This window comes from Mesoplodon mirus (genome assembly GCF_964341445.2).
Source record: "Mesoplodon mirus genome assembly, chromosome: 6".
NCBI lineage: Eukaryota > Metazoa > Chordata > Mammalia > Artiodactyla > Ziphiidae > Mesoplodon > Mesoplodon mirus.
Window position 1 is genome coordinate 139155686 of NC_138982.1, and position 18564 is coordinate 139174249.

General features: G+C 39.9%; 1 protein-coding gene across 1 annotated transcript in view; it reads left to right on the forward strand.

Moving 5' to 3' along the window:
• The window catches only part of TTC3 (tetratricopeptide repeat domain 3), a 140976-nt gene that overhangs the window by 64265 nt on the left and 58147 nt on the right, over positions 1–18564 (forward strand). Inside the window, exons 20-28 of the mRNA XM_082625061.1 lie at positions 1305–1417; positions 4377–4497; positions 6534–6656; positions 7411–7512; positions 9597–9689; positions 10354–10418; positions 11405–11541; positions 13323–13649; positions 15756–16007. Of these exons, the coding sequence (XP_082481187.1) occupies positions 1305–1417; positions 4377–4497; positions 6534–6656; positions 7411–7512; positions 9597–9689; positions 10354–10418; positions 11405–11541; positions 13323–13649; positions 15756–16007 (1333 nt within the window). The remainder of the gene's footprint in view (positions 1–1304; positions 1418–4376; positions 4498–6533; positions 6657–7410; positions 7513–9596; positions 9690–10353; positions 10419–11404; positions 11542–13322; positions 13650–15755; positions 16008–18564) is intronic.

An 18564-nucleotide genomic window follows, 5' to 3' on the forward strand; every position in this document is an offset into this window, starting at 1 on the left:
TTTTTTATTTGTTCTTATTTTTGGCTGTATTGGGTCTTCGTTGCCGTGCGTGGGCTTTCTCTAGCTGTGGCGAGCAGGGGCTACTCTTCGTTGTGGTGCGCGGGCTTCTCATTGTCGTGGCTTCTCTTGTTGCGGAGCACGGGCTCTAGGCGCACGGGCTTCCGTAGTTGTGGCACGTGGGCTCAGTAGTTGTGGTGTATGGGCTTAGTTGCTCTGTGGCATGTGGGATCTTCCCGGACCAGGGTTCGAACCCGTGTCCCCTGCGTTGGCAGGCGGATTCTTAACCACTGACCACCAGGGAAGCCCCTTTCTTGTTCTTGATGTGACAGATGAGTGTCTTTCATTAGGGAATCTCTAACTCTATTTTCTAGTAGATTGTTGGAGACAGGACTGTATGATCTCCATTCTTCTATTCTTGGCAGAGTAACAATAAGCTTCTTATCATGTTTTGCCTTACCAGAACTGAAGAAATAGTTTATTACATTTTTTATTTACTTTGATTTACTTTTGATTTAAAAAAAAACTAAATAGGTACGATAGGACTTGGACATTTAAGAGAATTTCATCATTCAGAGTGTCCCCAGAAGGAAGTTATATTCACTCCAGAACAGCCCTTGCTGAAACATTTTTGGCATGCCTCCTTTGGAGCTGGCCTCAAAGCTTCTTATAAACTCCATTTTGTAGTGACATTTCCTTTTTCACCCACAGTGGAGTGGCCAGTATTGCTTTGAGCTAAGTGTCTTTTGGATTTTTTCCAAAACAATATTCATTCAAAGCCCAGAGGCTTCCACTGTTGAGAATATTCAAAAGGATGTACTCTAAGCTCTGTAAAGTTTACTGAGAAGCTGTTTTTAAGACAGAGCATTTGTCTTTTGTCACAAAACATTGCGACAACATCATTGGCATTCTTGTGATCCCAAGGGGGCAGCACTTACTAGGATATATGTTATGGCGTGTTTGCATCCAAATCAGTCTCTTTTACCCTGAATTCACACCTTTTAGGGTTAGCCAGCACACACTGGGACCTCTGTGTGTTAGTAAATGCTCATTTGGTTGGTTGTCTGATTTCAGTGCCAACTTTTCATTCTGGAGCTGGATCATTTTGGTTGTGTCTCTTGAGTATCCACATGGTCAAAATTTATGTAATTGTTAAGAAAATGAAGTGCAGAATGTATAATTTTGCCATAGAAATTTTAGGGTATAGGTTGTTTTTAATATTACACAAAAGGAATCAACTTTCAGGTAAAATCGGTTCCAGTCTTTCTCTTTTTGTGTAAGTATCACTGTTCTCATTGCTACTGAAGGAATTATCTGAAGCTGAAAACCAGTTTAAGAGGATGATTGAACACTACCCCAATGAGGGACTTGATTGCTTGGCCTACTGTGGAATTGGAAAAGTGTATTTGAAAAAAAACAGGTTAGTAGAAACCACACTACTTTATGCTCTGGGCTGGTTACTCATTTCAAATCTAATGTGATGATGATCCTTTTTCTGGAGTTATTTTAGTATCTTCTCTGTGGCACACTATGATAATTGTGTTTACTTTGAGGACTGGCATTTGAATATTAATTATTAAAGTAAGGTCAATCACTTCAGTGCCCAGTGCTTTCTAATTTTGAATGTAATAGGAAAATCAATAATAGAGTAATTTGGACTTCCCTGGTGGCACAGTGGTTAAGAATCCACCTGCCAGTGCAGGGGACATGGGTTTGATCCCTGGTCCAGGAAGATCCCACATGCTGTGGAGCAGCTAAGCACGTGTGCAACAACTACTGAAGCCTGTGCACCTAGAGCCCGTGCTCTGCAACAAGAGAAACCACCGCAGTGAGAAGCCCGCGCGCTGCAACGAGGAGTAGCCCCTGCTCACCGCAGCTAGAGAAAGCCCGCTCATAGCAACAAAGACACAACACAGCCAAAAATAAATAAGTAAAAAATAAATTTAAAAAAATGATAGAGTAATTTGACACAAAAGATTTTATGTTTTATCTTTTAGTATATGTCATTTATAAATGGCGACTGAATTGCTATAAATTAATGCTTTACAAGTGTGATTATATAATTTTTTGGTTAAATACCCATTTCCCCCAAAAAACTTGTATGAGGATTTTTTTTAAAAAAATATTTATTTATTTATTGGCTGTGTCGAGTCTTCACTGCTGCGTGTGGGCTTTCTCTAGTTGTGGGGAGCAGGTGCTACTCTTCGTTGTGGTGCATGGGCTTCTCAGAGCACAGTCTCAGTAGTTGCGGTGCGCGGGCTTCTCAGAGCGCAGTCTCAGTAGTTCGGTGCGCGGGCTTCTCAGAACACAGTCTCAGTAGTTGTGGCGCACGGGCTTAGTTGCTCCGCGGCATGTGGGATCCTCAGGGACCAGGGCTCAAACCTGTGTCCCCTGCGTTGGCAGGCGGGTTCTTAACCACTGCACCACCAGGGAAGTCCCTAATATGAAATATATGTATGTTCAAGGACATTATGAGTTAGAAACAAAAATCTCTCCTCTGAACCTATAGTTGAAGTACAGCCAATATAGTGGTAGGGATGTTAGATTACTTTTATAAAGAAATAATTGTTGACTGATTGAATATCGTTCATAACTTTTAATTATCCTTAAATTTTCATCTAACTGTTTAGAGGAAGTTTTATCAGACCATTGGTATTCTTGGGAACCCAATCTTAGGGGGTGCCTAGAACCTTCTTTAAAGATCTTTAAAGATTAAAGAAAGTTCTTTTACTTGCTGAAGCTACTGTCTGACCAGTTCAACTCTTTAAGAATCAGGGGTAGTGAGGATTTAGCAGTCACCTCTATGGTAATAAATGAAATTAATTCCAACTTAGCATAAGTTGTTTGGGACATACCTGTTTAACGCAGTGGCCATATGCAGATATTCACAAGATCTGGGAATGTAACAAACATGTGGAGCATCATGGAGGTTGTAGTACATGAAGATGTGTTTGCCATTTTGAAAGGCATTTAAATTTTTTAAAAATTTATTTTATTGAAGTATAGTTGATTTACAATGTTGTGGAAAGCCATTTAAATTTTAATTTCACAATAATACGGTTTGCGGTTCAGTGTCCCGTGAGCTGGTTTTTTGCTGTTGCCATATGCAGTGTCTGGTTAAAAGTCCTGCTGTTTATAACTGTCTTATGGTGGATGCTGGTCTAGCTTTTCTGCAGGTGAAGTTTTCTGTACCCAAAGGCAAAAATGACTTCTTCAATTGGGAAATCAGAGAACCCTCTATTCTGTAGTCTGAAGAGAAGAATAAAGACTGGGATAACCTTATGATCCAGTATTCTAGTATTCTTTTGTTGAATGGACTGTGGGAATCTATTGAGATTAATTTTTTTTTTTTTTTTTTTTTTTTTGCTGTACGCGGGCCTCTCACTGCTGTGGCCTCTCCCGTTGCGGAGCACAGGCTCCGGACACACAGGCTCCGCGGCCATGGCTCGCGGGCCCAGCCGCTCCGCGGCATGTGGGATCTTCCGGGATCGGGGCACGAACCCGTGTCCCCTGCATCGGCAGGCGGACTCTCAACCACTGCGCCACCAGGGAAGCCCGAGATTAATTTTTAAACCATAAATTGGAGCTGAAAGATTTCATATTTATAGTTAAAATAGTTTACATACACATTTGTTCTGTTAAAATAATTCACTGCTTTATAGTTGAAGATGTCCAGAATATACGATTTCTTTAAAAATTTTTCAGCAAAGCGGTTTTACTATAGATGTTCTTAAATGAGTCGAGTTAAAAAAATTTCCCTGGGCTTCCCTGGTGGCGCAGTGGTTGAGAGTCCGCCTGCCGATGCAGGGGACACGGGTTCGTGCCCCAGTCCAGGAAGATCCCACATGCCGCGGAGCGGCTGGGCCCGTGAGCCACGGCCACTGAGCCTGCGTGTCCAGAGCCTGTGCTCCGCAACGGGAGAGGCCACAACAGTGAGAGGCCTGCGTACCGCCAAAAAAAAAAAAAAAAAAAAATTTCCCTATTTATGATTAATTAGTTGAAGTGGAGCTTTGCTGTTGCTCTACAAGAATCTACTTTAATTAGATTAGTAAATGAAATAAAAATGGAACAACCATAATTTATTCAGTTTTCTGTTTTAATTGTTGAAAACTTAAAAAAAATTACACCGTTAAAAGGACTAGTGTGCACCTACCATAATAAAGCCAGTGTCCAGGTAGATTAGTGTTTAATTTATATTATCTTTGTAGCAAACAGTGATAATGTCTTGGTTTTTTAAAGAACATATGGGTTACATTGAATATTTCTGTGTAGTGATTTGTCAAATGTACTCTTACCTAGTAAGCTTGAAATCTCTGTGCCTGTGGGGAATGAAAATTCATGTCACATCTTTAATACCTTCTTCATAATTATGACTTTAGATTTCTAGAAGCTCTTAATCATTTCGAGAAAGCAAGAACCTTGATCTGTCGTCTTCCTGGAGTGTTAACTTGGCCCACAAGTAATGTGGTTATTGAAGAGACTCAGCCCGGGAAAATAAAGGTAACCGTTTAGTTCTCTAGAGAGCATCTTACTAACCATAAAAGCTCATCTGTGCTTCTGTGCTCTGACTCAGGTATCAGAAGACAGGTAGGAGTACTCTCTCCTCAGCTCCTCCACATACGTTTCCCCTTGAAAGACTGGTGAGAATCACCAACGTTTATTGAATGTTTCCTGTGTGCCAGTCATACACCTTCCATTTATCATTACCTTTAACCCTTACAGCAACCCTATGTGATGAGCACTATGATTATTCCCATGTTACAGATGAGGAAGATTACATTTAGAGAGGCTAAGTGTTGAGCTCAAGGTTAAACAGCTAGGAAGTGGTAGAGCTGGGACTTGAATCCAGGCATTCTGACCAGAATGTGCACTGTTAATCAGCATGGCCTACTGGTTGTACTTAGAGAAAGGTATAGCATTGTTTTTTCATCATGGTTATTAATGGTACTTGAAGACTCTGAAAATATAAATTTAGTCTCATATCCAGAAGCATAGGAATCTTTGCCAGTTCGAGAAAGACTAAAGTATGTGAATTGACTAGGATAGGCCTTTACTTGTGATGAACCCGGGTATTTACTCAGAACTTGCTTTTGGCTGAAGCTTTTGAAAGCAGAGGAATCAGCTCTTACAACTCAGTAATAAAAAGACACTCTAATTAGAAGTAGCCAAAAGATCTGGATAGGTGTGTCTGCTAACAAGTTGTATAAATAGACAAGAAGCATGTAAAATGTGTTCAACAGTTAGCCATCAGAGAAATGCAAATTAAAATGAGATACTGCTTCATACTTACTAGGGTGGCTGTAATCAAGAAGGCAGACAATAACAAGTGTTAGCAAGGATCTGGAGAAACCAGAACATCCATACATTGCCGTAAAGTGTAAAATGATGAAGCTGCTTTGGAAAACAGTCTGGCAGTTCCTCATAGGTTAAAGATAGAGTTACCATATGACCTAGCAGTTTCACTTCTAGGTATGTACAGAGACAGGAAAACATATGTTCTCACAAAAACTTGTACATGAATGTTCATAGCAGTATTATTCACAATAGTCAGAAAGTGGAAACAGCTCAAAGTGTCCGTCAACTGATGAATGGTTAAATAAAATGTGGTAAATCCATATAATTGAATATCAGTGACAGAAACCAGACACAAAAGGCCACATACTGTATGATTCTGTTTATCTGAAATCTCCAGAACAGGAAAATCTATATGTGAAGACAGATAGTAGATTAGTGGGCTAGGGGATTGAGGAAGGTCGGGGAGGGATTGCCAGTGGGTATGGGGTTTCTTGTTGCATGGTGAAATGTTCTAATTTTAAGTTATCGTGATGGTTATACAACTCCAAATATACTAAAAAACCACTGAACTATATACTTTAAATGTGTAAATTGTATGGTATATGAATTATATCTCAACAAAGCTGGTATAAAAAATAAAACTAAACATAGGGATTGTTGGATTTTCCTCTCTTATACTGGATTGGAGTGGAGGCACAGGAACTACTGATAACAAACAGCCAGCAATGGAAGCGTGGCATGAGTCTTGGGGGCTTCAGTGGCGGTGGTGTAATTCTCCAGGTGATGAACAGGCACAGGTGGCGGGGGTTCAGGGAGGTAGATGGATGGCAGTGGTGGGGTCCTAGGTGAAATGACACTGGGAAGGAGGAGAACAGTAGAGCCCTAAGGGTTATTCTGCCTCATTTGACTCCCTGTGAATGCTTAAAGGAGATTTCTAAAAGGTGTGTAGTGTAAAATGAGGTCGGATGATTATAACACAGGATAAGATTTTGATTCAGAGTCTGAAATTCTGGAAATTTTTTGCTTAGCCCTTTTTCCCCATCTTTGTCTCTTGGCATGTCTCTGTATCAACCTCTCTCTAGAAGGAAAAACTTTAAAAGTTGTATGTAGTTCTTGGCTAAAAGGCGTTTGGTCCTTTCTGTGCTGAAAATATTTTGATGGCAAGAGGTTATTGAAATCACAAACATGTTATTGTTGAAGAAGTGTTGTAGCAGTATCATTTTTGTTTATTTTTGTTTTAGATGCTGTTAGAGAAATTTATTGAAGAATGCAGGTTTCCTCCAGTGCCGGATGCCATCTGTTGCTATCAGAAGTGCCGTGGATATTCCAAAATCCAGATATACATAACTGATCCAGACTTTAAGGTACTAATGGGTGTGTACTAGGTCATTAACTTGCTGAATTGTGCCTTAAAATGGATTCAGAACAAATTCTGTAATTGGAGACACTTGAGTGCTGTGACTTGTCAGCAGTTTTATGCCCTCTTGTCCTCTCCATCCCCTGGACTTAAGTCTACATCATCTCACATGGGGGCCCAGAGCCACTGAAATAAACACCGAGAGCAGGGATGGTGACCTGAGAAGGCAGGTTGCTGATTCCATTTCCCCTTTCTAGCCTATTTTTAGGAGCCCAGGGAACAAAGGGAGGTTAGTACCCCTGATTTGTTGCAATTCCAATTTCTTGTAAAATTTGAGTCCAAGAATCTGAAGGCCATTCTGATCATTGAATTAACTCCTAGAGACCTAAGTCTGAGACCAAGTCTGGCAATGAGTTGAGTGAGTAAGACCCTGGGCTTTAGGTTATTCAAGAAGATAGAAGCTGCTCACTGTCCCTGGTTCGTAGATCAGATGAAATAAAGTTTATAAAATATTTGATATTGTAAAGGATAACGCAGCTGTAAATTGTGGAACTGAACATGTCAGTTAAGCTCAGTGTTTCCAGCACTAGGCAGTCTGGGGTACGGAAGTCGTATACTCCCCCAGGAGGAAATGTGACATCTAGTTATGTCTGCCAGGTAAGTGCAGACAGCTCTCTATCTTAATATGTGCTGTGAGTGAGAGAGAGAGAGTGTGTGTAGACATCTTTCAAAAGTGAGTTAAAAATTGTTTTAAACCCTAGGGTTTTATACGAATCAGCTGTTGCCAGTACTGTAAAATAGAATTCCACATAAACTGTTGGAAGAAGTTAAAAACAACAACCTTTAATGATAAAATTGACAAGGTAAGGCTAACAAGATTGTCTGGATTTTTCAGTATGCTTATTGTATGTTGATTTTTTTCCCCTAAGAGTCTTTAGGAAAAGTCTTAAGAGGATATGAATTCCTCCCTGTGCATGAGATATAATTAGAAAGTATTAAATTAAAAATTTAATGATAAAGTTAGAAAATCAGTTTTTGTTTTTTAACGTATTTATTTTTTATTTATTTTATTTTTGGCTGCATCGGGTCTTCGTTGCTGCACACGGGCTTTTCTCTAGTTGCGGCGAGTGGAGGCTACTCTTCGTTGTGGTGTGCAGGCTTCTCATTGTGGTGGCTTCTCTTGTTGCAGAGCACAGGCTCTAGGCGTGCGGGCTTCAGTAGTTGTGGCTCTTGGGCTCTAGAGCGCAAGCTCAGTAGTTGTGGCGCACGGGCTTAGTTGCTCTGCAGCATATGGGATCTTCCCAGACCAGGGCTCAAACCCATGTCCCCTGCATTGGCAGGTGGATTCTTAACCACTGCGCCACCAGGGAAGCCCAGTTTTTGTTTTTATTTTATACAAGTGTAAAGGCAGTAACCATAGAGGCTTGTAATAAATTGTTGAACCCCTTTTACATTGGAAATATTATGATCAAAAATAAAAGTTTAAATGTCTGATTTTAATGTTATGATGTAGAATTGGGGCTTCAAATTTTATATTTTCTAAAAAATTTTGGGGCTTCCCTGGTGGCGCAGTGGTTGGGAGTCTGCCTGCCGATGCAGGGGACACGAGTTCGTGCCCCGGTCCGGGAGGATCCCACGTGCTGCGGAGTGGCTGGGCCCGTGAGCCATGGCCGCTGAGCCTGTGCGTCCGGAGCCTGTGCTCTGCAACGGGAGAGGCCACAGGAGTGAGAGGCCCGCGTACTGCAAAAAAAAAAAAAAAAAAAATCAACTTAAATTTTGTACTGCCCCATCTAATTGGGGTTTTCTCTTAATTAACAAGATAATGGTGTTAATTACCATTAGCCAGATATACTTTGAGAGCAGTCACAGTTTAATAATCTTGTTTGCATTGATAGACTTTGTTTCTGATCCATATAAGCGATGGACTTAAAAAAAGAAAACCTTTTTCTACTGCTGCTTAGCCTCATGTAAACCCCTGTCCTTACTGAGGAAAAAAAATAAGGTGGTTGTGCTAGGTGAATGTTAGCAATAGAATTATTGAAGTTTAGTAGAAATAAATTCTCACATTTTACACATTTTCATGTAGTTAACTAGGGGTGTAATGATGTGACCAAATAACTGCTGCCATTGAGTCACTTCTGCTGTGTCTTTTTTTTTTTTTTAATCTTTTTTTTTTTTTGGTACGCGGGCCTCTCACTGTTGTGGCCTCTCCCGTTGCGGGGCACAGGCTCCGGACGCGCAGGCTCAGCGGCCATGGCTCATGGGCCCAGCCTCTCCACATTATGTGGGATCTTCCCGGACCGGGGCACGAACCCGTGTCCCCTGCATCGGCAGGCGGACTCTCAACCACTGCGCCACCAGGGAAGCCCTCTGCTGTGTCTTTGCCTTACCTTAATTGAGCTTCTCTAGCTGTGCCCTCGCCCTTCGTGGTCTTACCATTCCCATGGGTTGAAATACCCTCTGTAAATTCGCTTTCACTAGGATGTATTGAAGTAACTCAAATATCTTATGACTTACAGTAAGACAGGCTCGTTCCTTGCTTGCATCACTTGTCCTGAAGTTTTGCATTCGTTGTCCAGGGTTGGGCTGTGGCAGCTCCAGTCTGTGGGGCTGTGTTCTTTGTTTCTGAAATGAGGCTGAGGAGTGACTGGAACCTGTTCTTATGGCCGAGGGAAAAGAGCAATGGCCAGTCCATTCAGTGTTTCTTAAAGCTTTTGCCTGGATGTAGTGTACATCATGTCAGCTCACCTTACGCAAACAAAGCAAGTCCCGTGGTCACCCCTACAGCTGGGGGCTCCGGAAGTCAGATGGCAGCGAGCAGGGACTTTATGGCATGTCCCTGAAGGAGGTTTTAGATCACATTTTGACTGTTCCTGATGGTTAAAATGGTATACATGTATAGATTTATGCTGAGATGGAGCACTTTTTTTTTTTTCTAATCAAATAGGATTTTCTGCAAGGAATTTGTCTTACTCCTGACTGTGAAGGAATCATTTCAAAGATTATCATCTTCAGCAGTGGTGGTCAAGTTAAATGTGAGGTAAGTATTTAATAAAGGGGAAGTCTCCTTAAATTAATTTAAAAAAATGCTGATACCTTTTAAAATATGATTTAAATTTGTGGAAATTGTACTATTTGGATCTTGTGTTTTCCAGGAAAGAAGCAGTTACTTAATATAAGAAATCATAGGAAGTAACAGGATGTGAGAATGCTTCTGTGCATTGAAGGATTCTCATATTCTTTTATCTCCTAAAAGGAGGAGGAGGTCTTTTACATTTTAGTTTTACTGTTTTTACTCCTTTTGATAACCTTATTTTGTTAATTCCCAGTAAACGTTTGGGTGTTGGCGATGTGGGGGATCTTAGGGAGGGAGGAGAGGGTCTTGAGGGATTACCTTTAGCCTCACTGTATGGGAGTTGGCAGGAGTGGGTTGTTGTAATGACGCCTGTAGTTTATTTGATCTTCTGCTTACTCTTAATTTTTTTTTTAAGCTTCCTAAATTGTGTCTACTCTCTTGTTCCTCTTTTCAGCAAATTGTTTTGCTAAAGTTTTCTGGGCTTTTGTTTGGGTCAGAACATCATCACTGTTCCCTATCAAATTGAACATTGACTGTGTGTGCTTCTGAAATGCTTGTTACTTGTGGTTTTGTGCTTTATGTCATGGGAGCATGAGACAAATGTTGGATGTGTCTGTTTTATTTAAAGTTTGAACACAAAGTCATTAAAGAAAAGGTTCCTTCAAGACCTATTCTGAAACAGAAATGTTCTAGGTAAGATTTTTAATAATCAGTAGCTTAATAATGTCTATTAGAATATAATTCTGTTAAATGCAGATTTCTAAATTATGCTGTTTTTAAAATTGGCTCTGCACATATATCCAGATAAGTGGTTCTTAAGTGAATTTTATGGATATTTATAACTTTCAAGGGAACTAGCCTAGAATGGTTAAATGCTAAAAACTTGAATAAGACGCATTATTTAATGGTTGAATTTATGAGTAAAATTATGAAATTGAACTATGAAATGACATGTTCAATAGATTTGGCATTTGGATAAAAATTATATACTTAGCTCTCAGTTGTTGAAACTTCAATTCCAAAAGCATCTTTCCTTTTACTCTCTTCAGCAAACATTTTGAACCAGTGACTGTTTCTCACCCTGAAATACTCAGTGAACTGTCCAAATTATTCACTTCTCTCTCTTCTTGTTCAGATCAAATAATTCCAATCCTTTTTTCTTTTCTTTGGTCCTGCTTCTTGCTTTCCATTTTAAGAAGTGATTTTTTTCATCATTGGTGACCAGGAAAGAGCAGAAGAAAAGATGAACAGAATTATTTGTTGAGGAGAACTTGTTGTAACCATATTGACCAAATTCTGGCGCTGTGGGCCATTATTGGGTTGTGAAAATAATATTTTACTGTGGAAATGAGTATTTACATGTATTACCTTGCAGAGTCATTTTTACTAGTCCTGTTTACCCTAAGCAGTAACTCATATACATGGAAATAACATCTGCATGATCTGTACATGGCATCCTTAATTAGAAGTCACTCAGTCATTGAGGTTCTTGTTTTCATGAAACAAGTACACTTGTTTTGACTGAACTGACCACGTCTCAGAAGTTTTTGATATTGAACAGAAGATATAGGCCAAGTTTTAACTAAAAAAGGAAACTTCTAACTTACACTAGGCAAAGGAAAATAGTTAATTGAGTTTATAACAAAGGTGAGTTATGACTAATTGTAAATACTTATCAGCCTAGAGAAGTTAAGGCTGAAAGAAGACAAAAAAGTGAAGCGGAAGATGCAAAAAAAGGAAGCAAAAAAATTAGCGCAAGAAAGATTGGAAGAGGACTTAAGGGAAAGTAATCCACCGAAACCTGAAGAGCAGAGAGGTATGCTGGGAGTCCACGCCATGATAAGAAGGATATATTCTTGCTGAAAAGTATAAATATAAATATTCATCTTGTTGGGCCTTGTGTTAATTGTTATTGAATTGAAATTTAGATTTCCGTTGGCATTTTGATTTCATCACCATCTTCTGATTGACACTGAGGTGGGGAGGGCGTTGGTGTGAGGAACATTGAATTTAGAAGCAACATAAAGGGACCGAAAATGCTACCTGCCACTAACTCAGGGCAAACGGACCCTCTGTCCGTTTGCTTATCTCCAAAGTGCATGTGAGAATAATACCTGAAATTCCTATCGTATGTTTAACAGTGCTTTGTAAACCCTGCTACACAGATTTAAGTTCTGAAACGTTGAACTGTAAATTAGCCACTGATTATCTGAAATATACTGAGTTCAAATACAGAAGCAGTTCATACTAGGTGCCAGAGAGATTACCTAGTCCAGCCTTCTGTTTTACACCCGTCTTGTCGGCATTCCCTGATCAACATGGGAGCGGTCTCAGTAATTTACTGTTTCTGTGGACATATTTACTTTCAGGTTTTGCGGGGGGGGGTTGAGGTTTTTTTTTATTTTAATTGAGGTATAGTTTCAGGTGTACAACATAATGATTTGAAATTTGTATATATTGCAAAATGATTACCACAGTAAGTCCAGTTAACATCCATCACCATACATAGTTACAGAATTTTTTTTTTCATGAGAACTTTCAAGATCTACATGCAAATACGCAAAACAGTATTATTAACTATAGTCACCGTACTGTACGTTACAGCCCCAGGTATGCTTTCAGTTTTGAGTTGAAGTACGTTGTTCTCATTTTCTACTATGATGGCTGTTCCCAAAATGAAATATTTCCTCTTGCTGTCTTTATTTTTCATCTAGTATTCCATTAATGTTTCACAAATCAATCACAATTATCTTTCCTACCGAAAAAATTTTTAGTGAACATTATTTACTTTTTTTTTTTTTTTTTTTTTTTTTTTTTTTTTTTGCGGTATGCGGGCCTCTCACTGTTGTGGCCTCTCCCGTTGCGGAGCACAGGCTCCGGATGCGCAGGCCCAGCGGCCATGGCTCACGGGCCCAGCCGCTCCGCGGCACATGGGATCCTCCCAGACCGGGGCACGAACCCGTATCCCCTGCATCGGCAGGCGGACTCTCAACCACTGCGCCACCAGGGAGGCCCTACTTATTTTATATATATATATATTTGTATTTAATTTATTGTCTTAGCTTCAAGAGGCTAAATGGCCATTTTTAGGGGGTAATGCCTGGGTGTGAAGATGAACTTCTGAGATATTTTCCAGCTTGGAATCAGTGACTCCACAGGTCTATGATGTAGGATTCAACAATAAGATGAATAACATACAGTAACTACCAAATGCTAATTGTATTTATACCTGAAGAAATGATCCCTTCAACTCTAGGAAAAAACCCTTTGCATTCATGCATGAAACATATTTACTGAATATAAAGTTTGGGTAGTTGATGAGGCTCAGTTAGGATTTTTAGATGAGTGGTACAAGTGAAGGAAATAAGGTACTTGATATGTTCGATTTAATGTGAACTTTCATACTTTTTAAAGATGTTAAATATTTTATTTATATTCCTAATTTAAAATTTCTTAGGCTATTTAAAACAACATAAAGAATACATCTGAGTCATGTTTTATATTGCTATGTAATGTTATGTTAATTTTTTCTGAGTTTATATTTTTGCAAATTGGTCCTCTTTCTCCTTTTTACTGACCACTGTTATTTATCCGTAGAAACTGTAGACAGTGTTCAGAGTTGCCAGTTCCTTGATGACAGAATTCTGCAGTGCATAAAGCAGTATGCTGACAAGATTAAGTCCGGGATACTGAATACTTCCAAGCTTCTCAAAGAGTTGCTTTCTTGGAAGGTTTTAACCACAGAAGACTACACAACCTGTTTTTCTAGTAGAAATTTTCTGAATGAAGCAGTGGACTATGTCATTTGTCATTTGGTTCAAGAAAAGAATAGAGTAAAGACAAGGGTGTTTCTGCATGTTTTGAGTGAACTTAAAGAAGTGGAACCAAAATTAGCCACCTGGATCCAAAAACTCAATAGCTTTGGTACGTCACTTAATTCTAGAGATGCAGTTTCATAGGAAGGATAAACGTAGGTCTCTGAATCCTTTTTCATTTTCCTATCATCATTTATGATTTTTTAAAATGTAGAACCACAAATTTGTATGGTTAAAAATGCTTTTTCCCCCAACTCACAATTTTTAGGTTACTTTATGGATGGGTTACAATATCCTTTTGTATAAGGTATAAACACAGGAAAGTTCAGTCAGTAAGAAAATCCAGTCCTATGTTATGCAGAACGATTTGTCCTTGTGTAAAGTACGTGAATACTGGGTACAACCATGGGTAAATAGCACCCCCTGGAGTCAGCTGCTGGGGAGTGCCCTCTGGGATTGTGTAGTTTAGTAATCACATTCCTTAGTGAAGAATTTCCAGGAAAGAGTGGATGGAACTAATTGCTTAGGATCACCTGAGGCAAATCTGTATCTAAGGATTAAGAGAGAAATACCCTGGGGTTGACCTTCAGTATTGTGAATCACAGGGTCATAAAATTCTGGTACTCTGCCCTGATTTTCCTAATTCGGTTGAGGAAGAACCCCCCAAGCAGGCTCTTTGACCAAAGCCAGCTAAGGACTGCAGAAGGCAGCTGCAGAGAGAGTTGTTGACTAAACTAGATGGTGATCTCTTCTGGTACCAGGGCCTTGTTTGTCCTGGTGACCAGATTGGTTGCTGCCTAGTGCCGTGGGTGATTCACTTGGCACCTGCTGGGTAAAAAGGCTAGTGGGAGCCACAGCAGGGCAGGCCCTTTCAGCAGCGGTCTATAGAGAGAGCCTGCCTGACCTGCCTTAGAGGCATGGAGCTGATAGCATTCCAGGGTTTCAGAGAATATATTGATACGTTTCTGTCAGTAGAGACAAGGTAAGATGGCAGCACACTCGGTGTAGTTGGTAACTAAATGGTGCTGCGTTGAGCGTACACCTCCATGGGTTTCTGGCCCCGGACAATTTCACCTAAGTGGTGATTGCTATTAGTGTCTACTGACAATCAGACGAGTAAATTATGAAGTTATATCTTACTTTAACCTGCTATATTTAACAAAGAGCTGAGTTTAAATGCAGTGGGAGCGGGGGTTAACGTTTCAGTACTAGGTGTGATATGCTCCCTTCTCCTTAACGAGCACATGCTTTGATGTGAGCCATAGATGGAGATGTGAATGTGGTATTTCCTCATTGCTGATTCCCTTGAACCTTGTATGAGTATTTTATGTGATCCCTGATTCTGGTGTTTAAATACACTAATTTTTCATGTAACATGGCTCCTGCAAAGCTAACTATTTCATCTGGAAGAAACAGCTGTCCAGGGTAATTTTAACTTGGCAATCTCTGCTTCATTTGCGGACTGAGAACCTGTGGTCCGTCCTGTGTTAGAGGCGTGTCGGGGGAGAGAACAGAGCCAATCCTTGCTTTTTGTCGGCTGTCTTAGTAGGTAGCAGGTGTTCACCTTTCAGTAGTGGCGTGTGAGCTTGCAGCCACCCCTTTCTCTGAGTTGGAGAAGGGAGGGATAAAGCGGGAATAGTGACCACCTCGCATCTTGTGAGGAGGGTAAGGAGCCATGATATTTTGGGGGATAAGGTGTAGTTCTTGGAGGTGTTGGGGTGAAGAGTTCGCCCATTTTCTGTTTTATAGGCACTTGGGAAGTTCTGTATATTATTGATATTTTGTTATTATGGAGTATATGTAGAAAAGCATTGTAAAATCTTGCCAGCTTATACTAATTGGATTGCAAATCATTACGAAGTAGTGAAAAAGTTATTGTAATATTTTTAAAGGAATTTAATGCCTTTAAAAATGCCTTTTAAAGGCATTTAATTCATTTTATCTCCTAAGTCTGATAAAAATAACTATATTAATAGAAACCTTGGGCCTACCTTGTTCAACTAATAGATAAGAATTATTATAGTTAACATTAATGTGAAATTGTGTTTCTAAAATGCATAATAGCTTGAACAAGTTTGTTCTCAGTTATTTGAACGTTTTCACTGAAAATGTAAGCAAACTATAGTAGAACTGCTTTCAGAGATGTGAAACTGAGTGTGATTTTACAGCAAATAATTTCCCCCTTCTTCTGACTTGGGTTTTGCTTTTATTATAGGCTTAGATGCCACAGGACCTTTTTTTTCTCGTTATGGGGCCGCTCTTAAGGAGCTTGATTTTAGCATCATGACTTTTCTCTGGAATGAGAAATATGGTCATAAACTAGGCTCTATAGAAGGAAAGCAGCTTGATTATTTCTGTGAGCCAGCGTCATTGAAGGAAGCACGATGTTTAATATGGCTGCTGGAAGAACACAGAGACAAGTTCCCAGCACTGCATAATGCTTTGGATGAATTCTTTGATATAATGGGTATGTGGACTGAGTTTCAGTTTATATCTAATCTTAGAAAAAATCTCCAAAGGATCTAGCTTACTTAAATACTTAACAAAGAAAATAATGAAAATTATTATGGTACAACTGGCTTATTCGGGGAAATGAGTGTTAAGAATAGTGATTTTTTTTTTAAATGTCATAAAACCTTCTTACTCTGTGGAGTTAAGTGTTGTAGAGATATTCAGATGGATACATTACATGGACTATACACCATACTATTCTCATCGTAGGTATTTTGACGGTGTCATGGCAGAGATTGTATATCAGAGGGATGGAATTTCTTAGGAAATGGCTTGATTTGTAGCATTCAAGAAAACATTGGCCTGCAGAAGTAGGCGATGCTTGCAGAATCTAGAACAGATAGAATATGTATTGTAGTGGGAAGAGCCTAGAGCTGGGAGTCAAGAAAAGTAGGCTGTGGCCCAGCTACTTCCCTAACTCAGTTAATTAGAAACTTTCTTTTACTACGGCTTCAAGGCCCTGTGCTAGGTGTTAACAAGGAATTCAGAAATGCTTACGCCAGTCTCTGCCCTCAAGGACCTTATGTTTCAGGAAAGACAGTAAAATGAATATACAGATAACTGTAATATGGGAGAAGAGAGGACCAGAAAAAGTGCTGAGGGGTCCTCCTCGGGGAGCAGGAAAGCCTTGGTGCAGGCGTGGAGTCCAAGTCCAGCTTTGAACATGGAGGTGGAATTTGACAGGTTGACATCCAGAGTTAGAGACAGGGTGGAGGGGACTTGAGGGGGCTGCTTGGATAATGGCATGGAGTCCAGGTAGAATAGGTTAACTAGTAGTTAATTCTTTATAGAATTATAGTAGTTAATTCTTCATAATTCTTTATAATAGGTTAACTAGTAGTTAATTCTTTAGCTTCTCTTGAATGTTAGTTTCTTCATCATTAAAATGAGGAATTGGAGCCAGTGATCCGTGTGATTCTGTTTTGTTCAAAATTTTAATATTCTTAGATTCTAGATTAATTTAAATTTCTTGTCTTTGGTACTGCATGTATCTCTTAGGATAATGCCTCACCCCTGCCCCCCACCTTTTCCCTTAGCATCAGAAGTCTGCTTATATATTGTCAGGAGTTAGACTTTCAAATTTTGTGCCATTTGGTTTAAAGGGTACATGAAGAGGTCTGGCCTTGTACAAAAATGTTATGCATTATGAAGTTCAAATGCAGTATAAGGAACTGAAAGGCTTACTTTTGTTGTGGTTCTCAAATACAGGTGGCTTTATTTTCCTAGGACACGGCTTCATGACTGGAGGTGACATGCTTCTTGATAGCCTGAATTTATTGCCATCAGTTTGCTGCTGCTGGTAATAAAATGATGTTCTGGGACTGAGCTTGCAAAACTCAGTGCATGTTTGGATCACACAAGATAACTAAAAAGGACACAACCCTCTCATTATGTGTTTTCCCTGATTCTTATGTTCTATACCTAAAATATACAGTCCATCCAGTTGTGACTGTTTCTCTGCTTTTAGTCATAGGGTTGGAAGCCACCAGCCAACAGATTTTCAAGTTCACTTCTTGTGCCTCTCACCCTCATCCCAGACACTTTCAGTTTTGTCTCCTTTCATTTAAAGGAATGACTGTATTTCTTAAAACTTCAAAATCCACTGATCCTGTAAATAAGGGTAGTCAATAATATCACCAATGCCGTGATAATTGGGAGACCCAAACTCTCCTGGATCCTGCATGCGTATTTCCCTGTTGGAATTTCTGTGTAGATGGCCAAGAGACCCATTAAGAGCAATATGGCTTAAGCCACTTGTATCTCTAGAGATCTGTTTTTCCTGGTTATCTCAGATAATAACGTTTTAATATTGTTTTTAAGCAGGAAACTCTGAAATTGGTCTCCACCCTTCCTCTTGCCTGTTACCCCATGTCTCGTTTGTTGCCAATTCAAATAAGCTTTATTTTTGATCTGCCCTTCCCTGTCTACCTCCGCTTCCCTAGGCCAGGATCTTAATAATCTTTCCATGATTGCAGTAGCCTCCAAACTGTTCTCCATGCTTCTGACCCTCCTACTCCAAATCTTTCTCTTATGTTGCTGTTAGTGACTCTTCTAGAACATCTCTCTGATCCTATAAGTATTTTGTTTGGGAAGCACTTGCTTCATTTTGCCTACAGATTGGATTCACATTGTCTGTCTGGGTTCATCAGCACTCTCCCCATCTGCCCTCTGAATATACACCCCACTTCCTACTGTGTCCAAACCTGCATTGTGCTTTCCTTGCTCACATCCCACCCCTTTGCTTGTTCATTTCAAGTCTAACTTGTTCAAGTCTCCTCCTCCCCACATCCCTCCCTGACCCCTGACTCAGGCCACTCCCCTTGAAGACTTTATTGTTCTATCAGCTTTGTTTCCACTGTATTTGCTGTGGCATTTAGCACACTGAGCTATGGGTGTTTGCCTCTTTGTGTAGCTTGCAGGACATGAGGTTATCGATGACAGGGACTTCTCTATACATGTCTGTATTCCCTGCACCTAGCATAGAGTTCGGTGCCTAGAAAGCAGTCAAATTA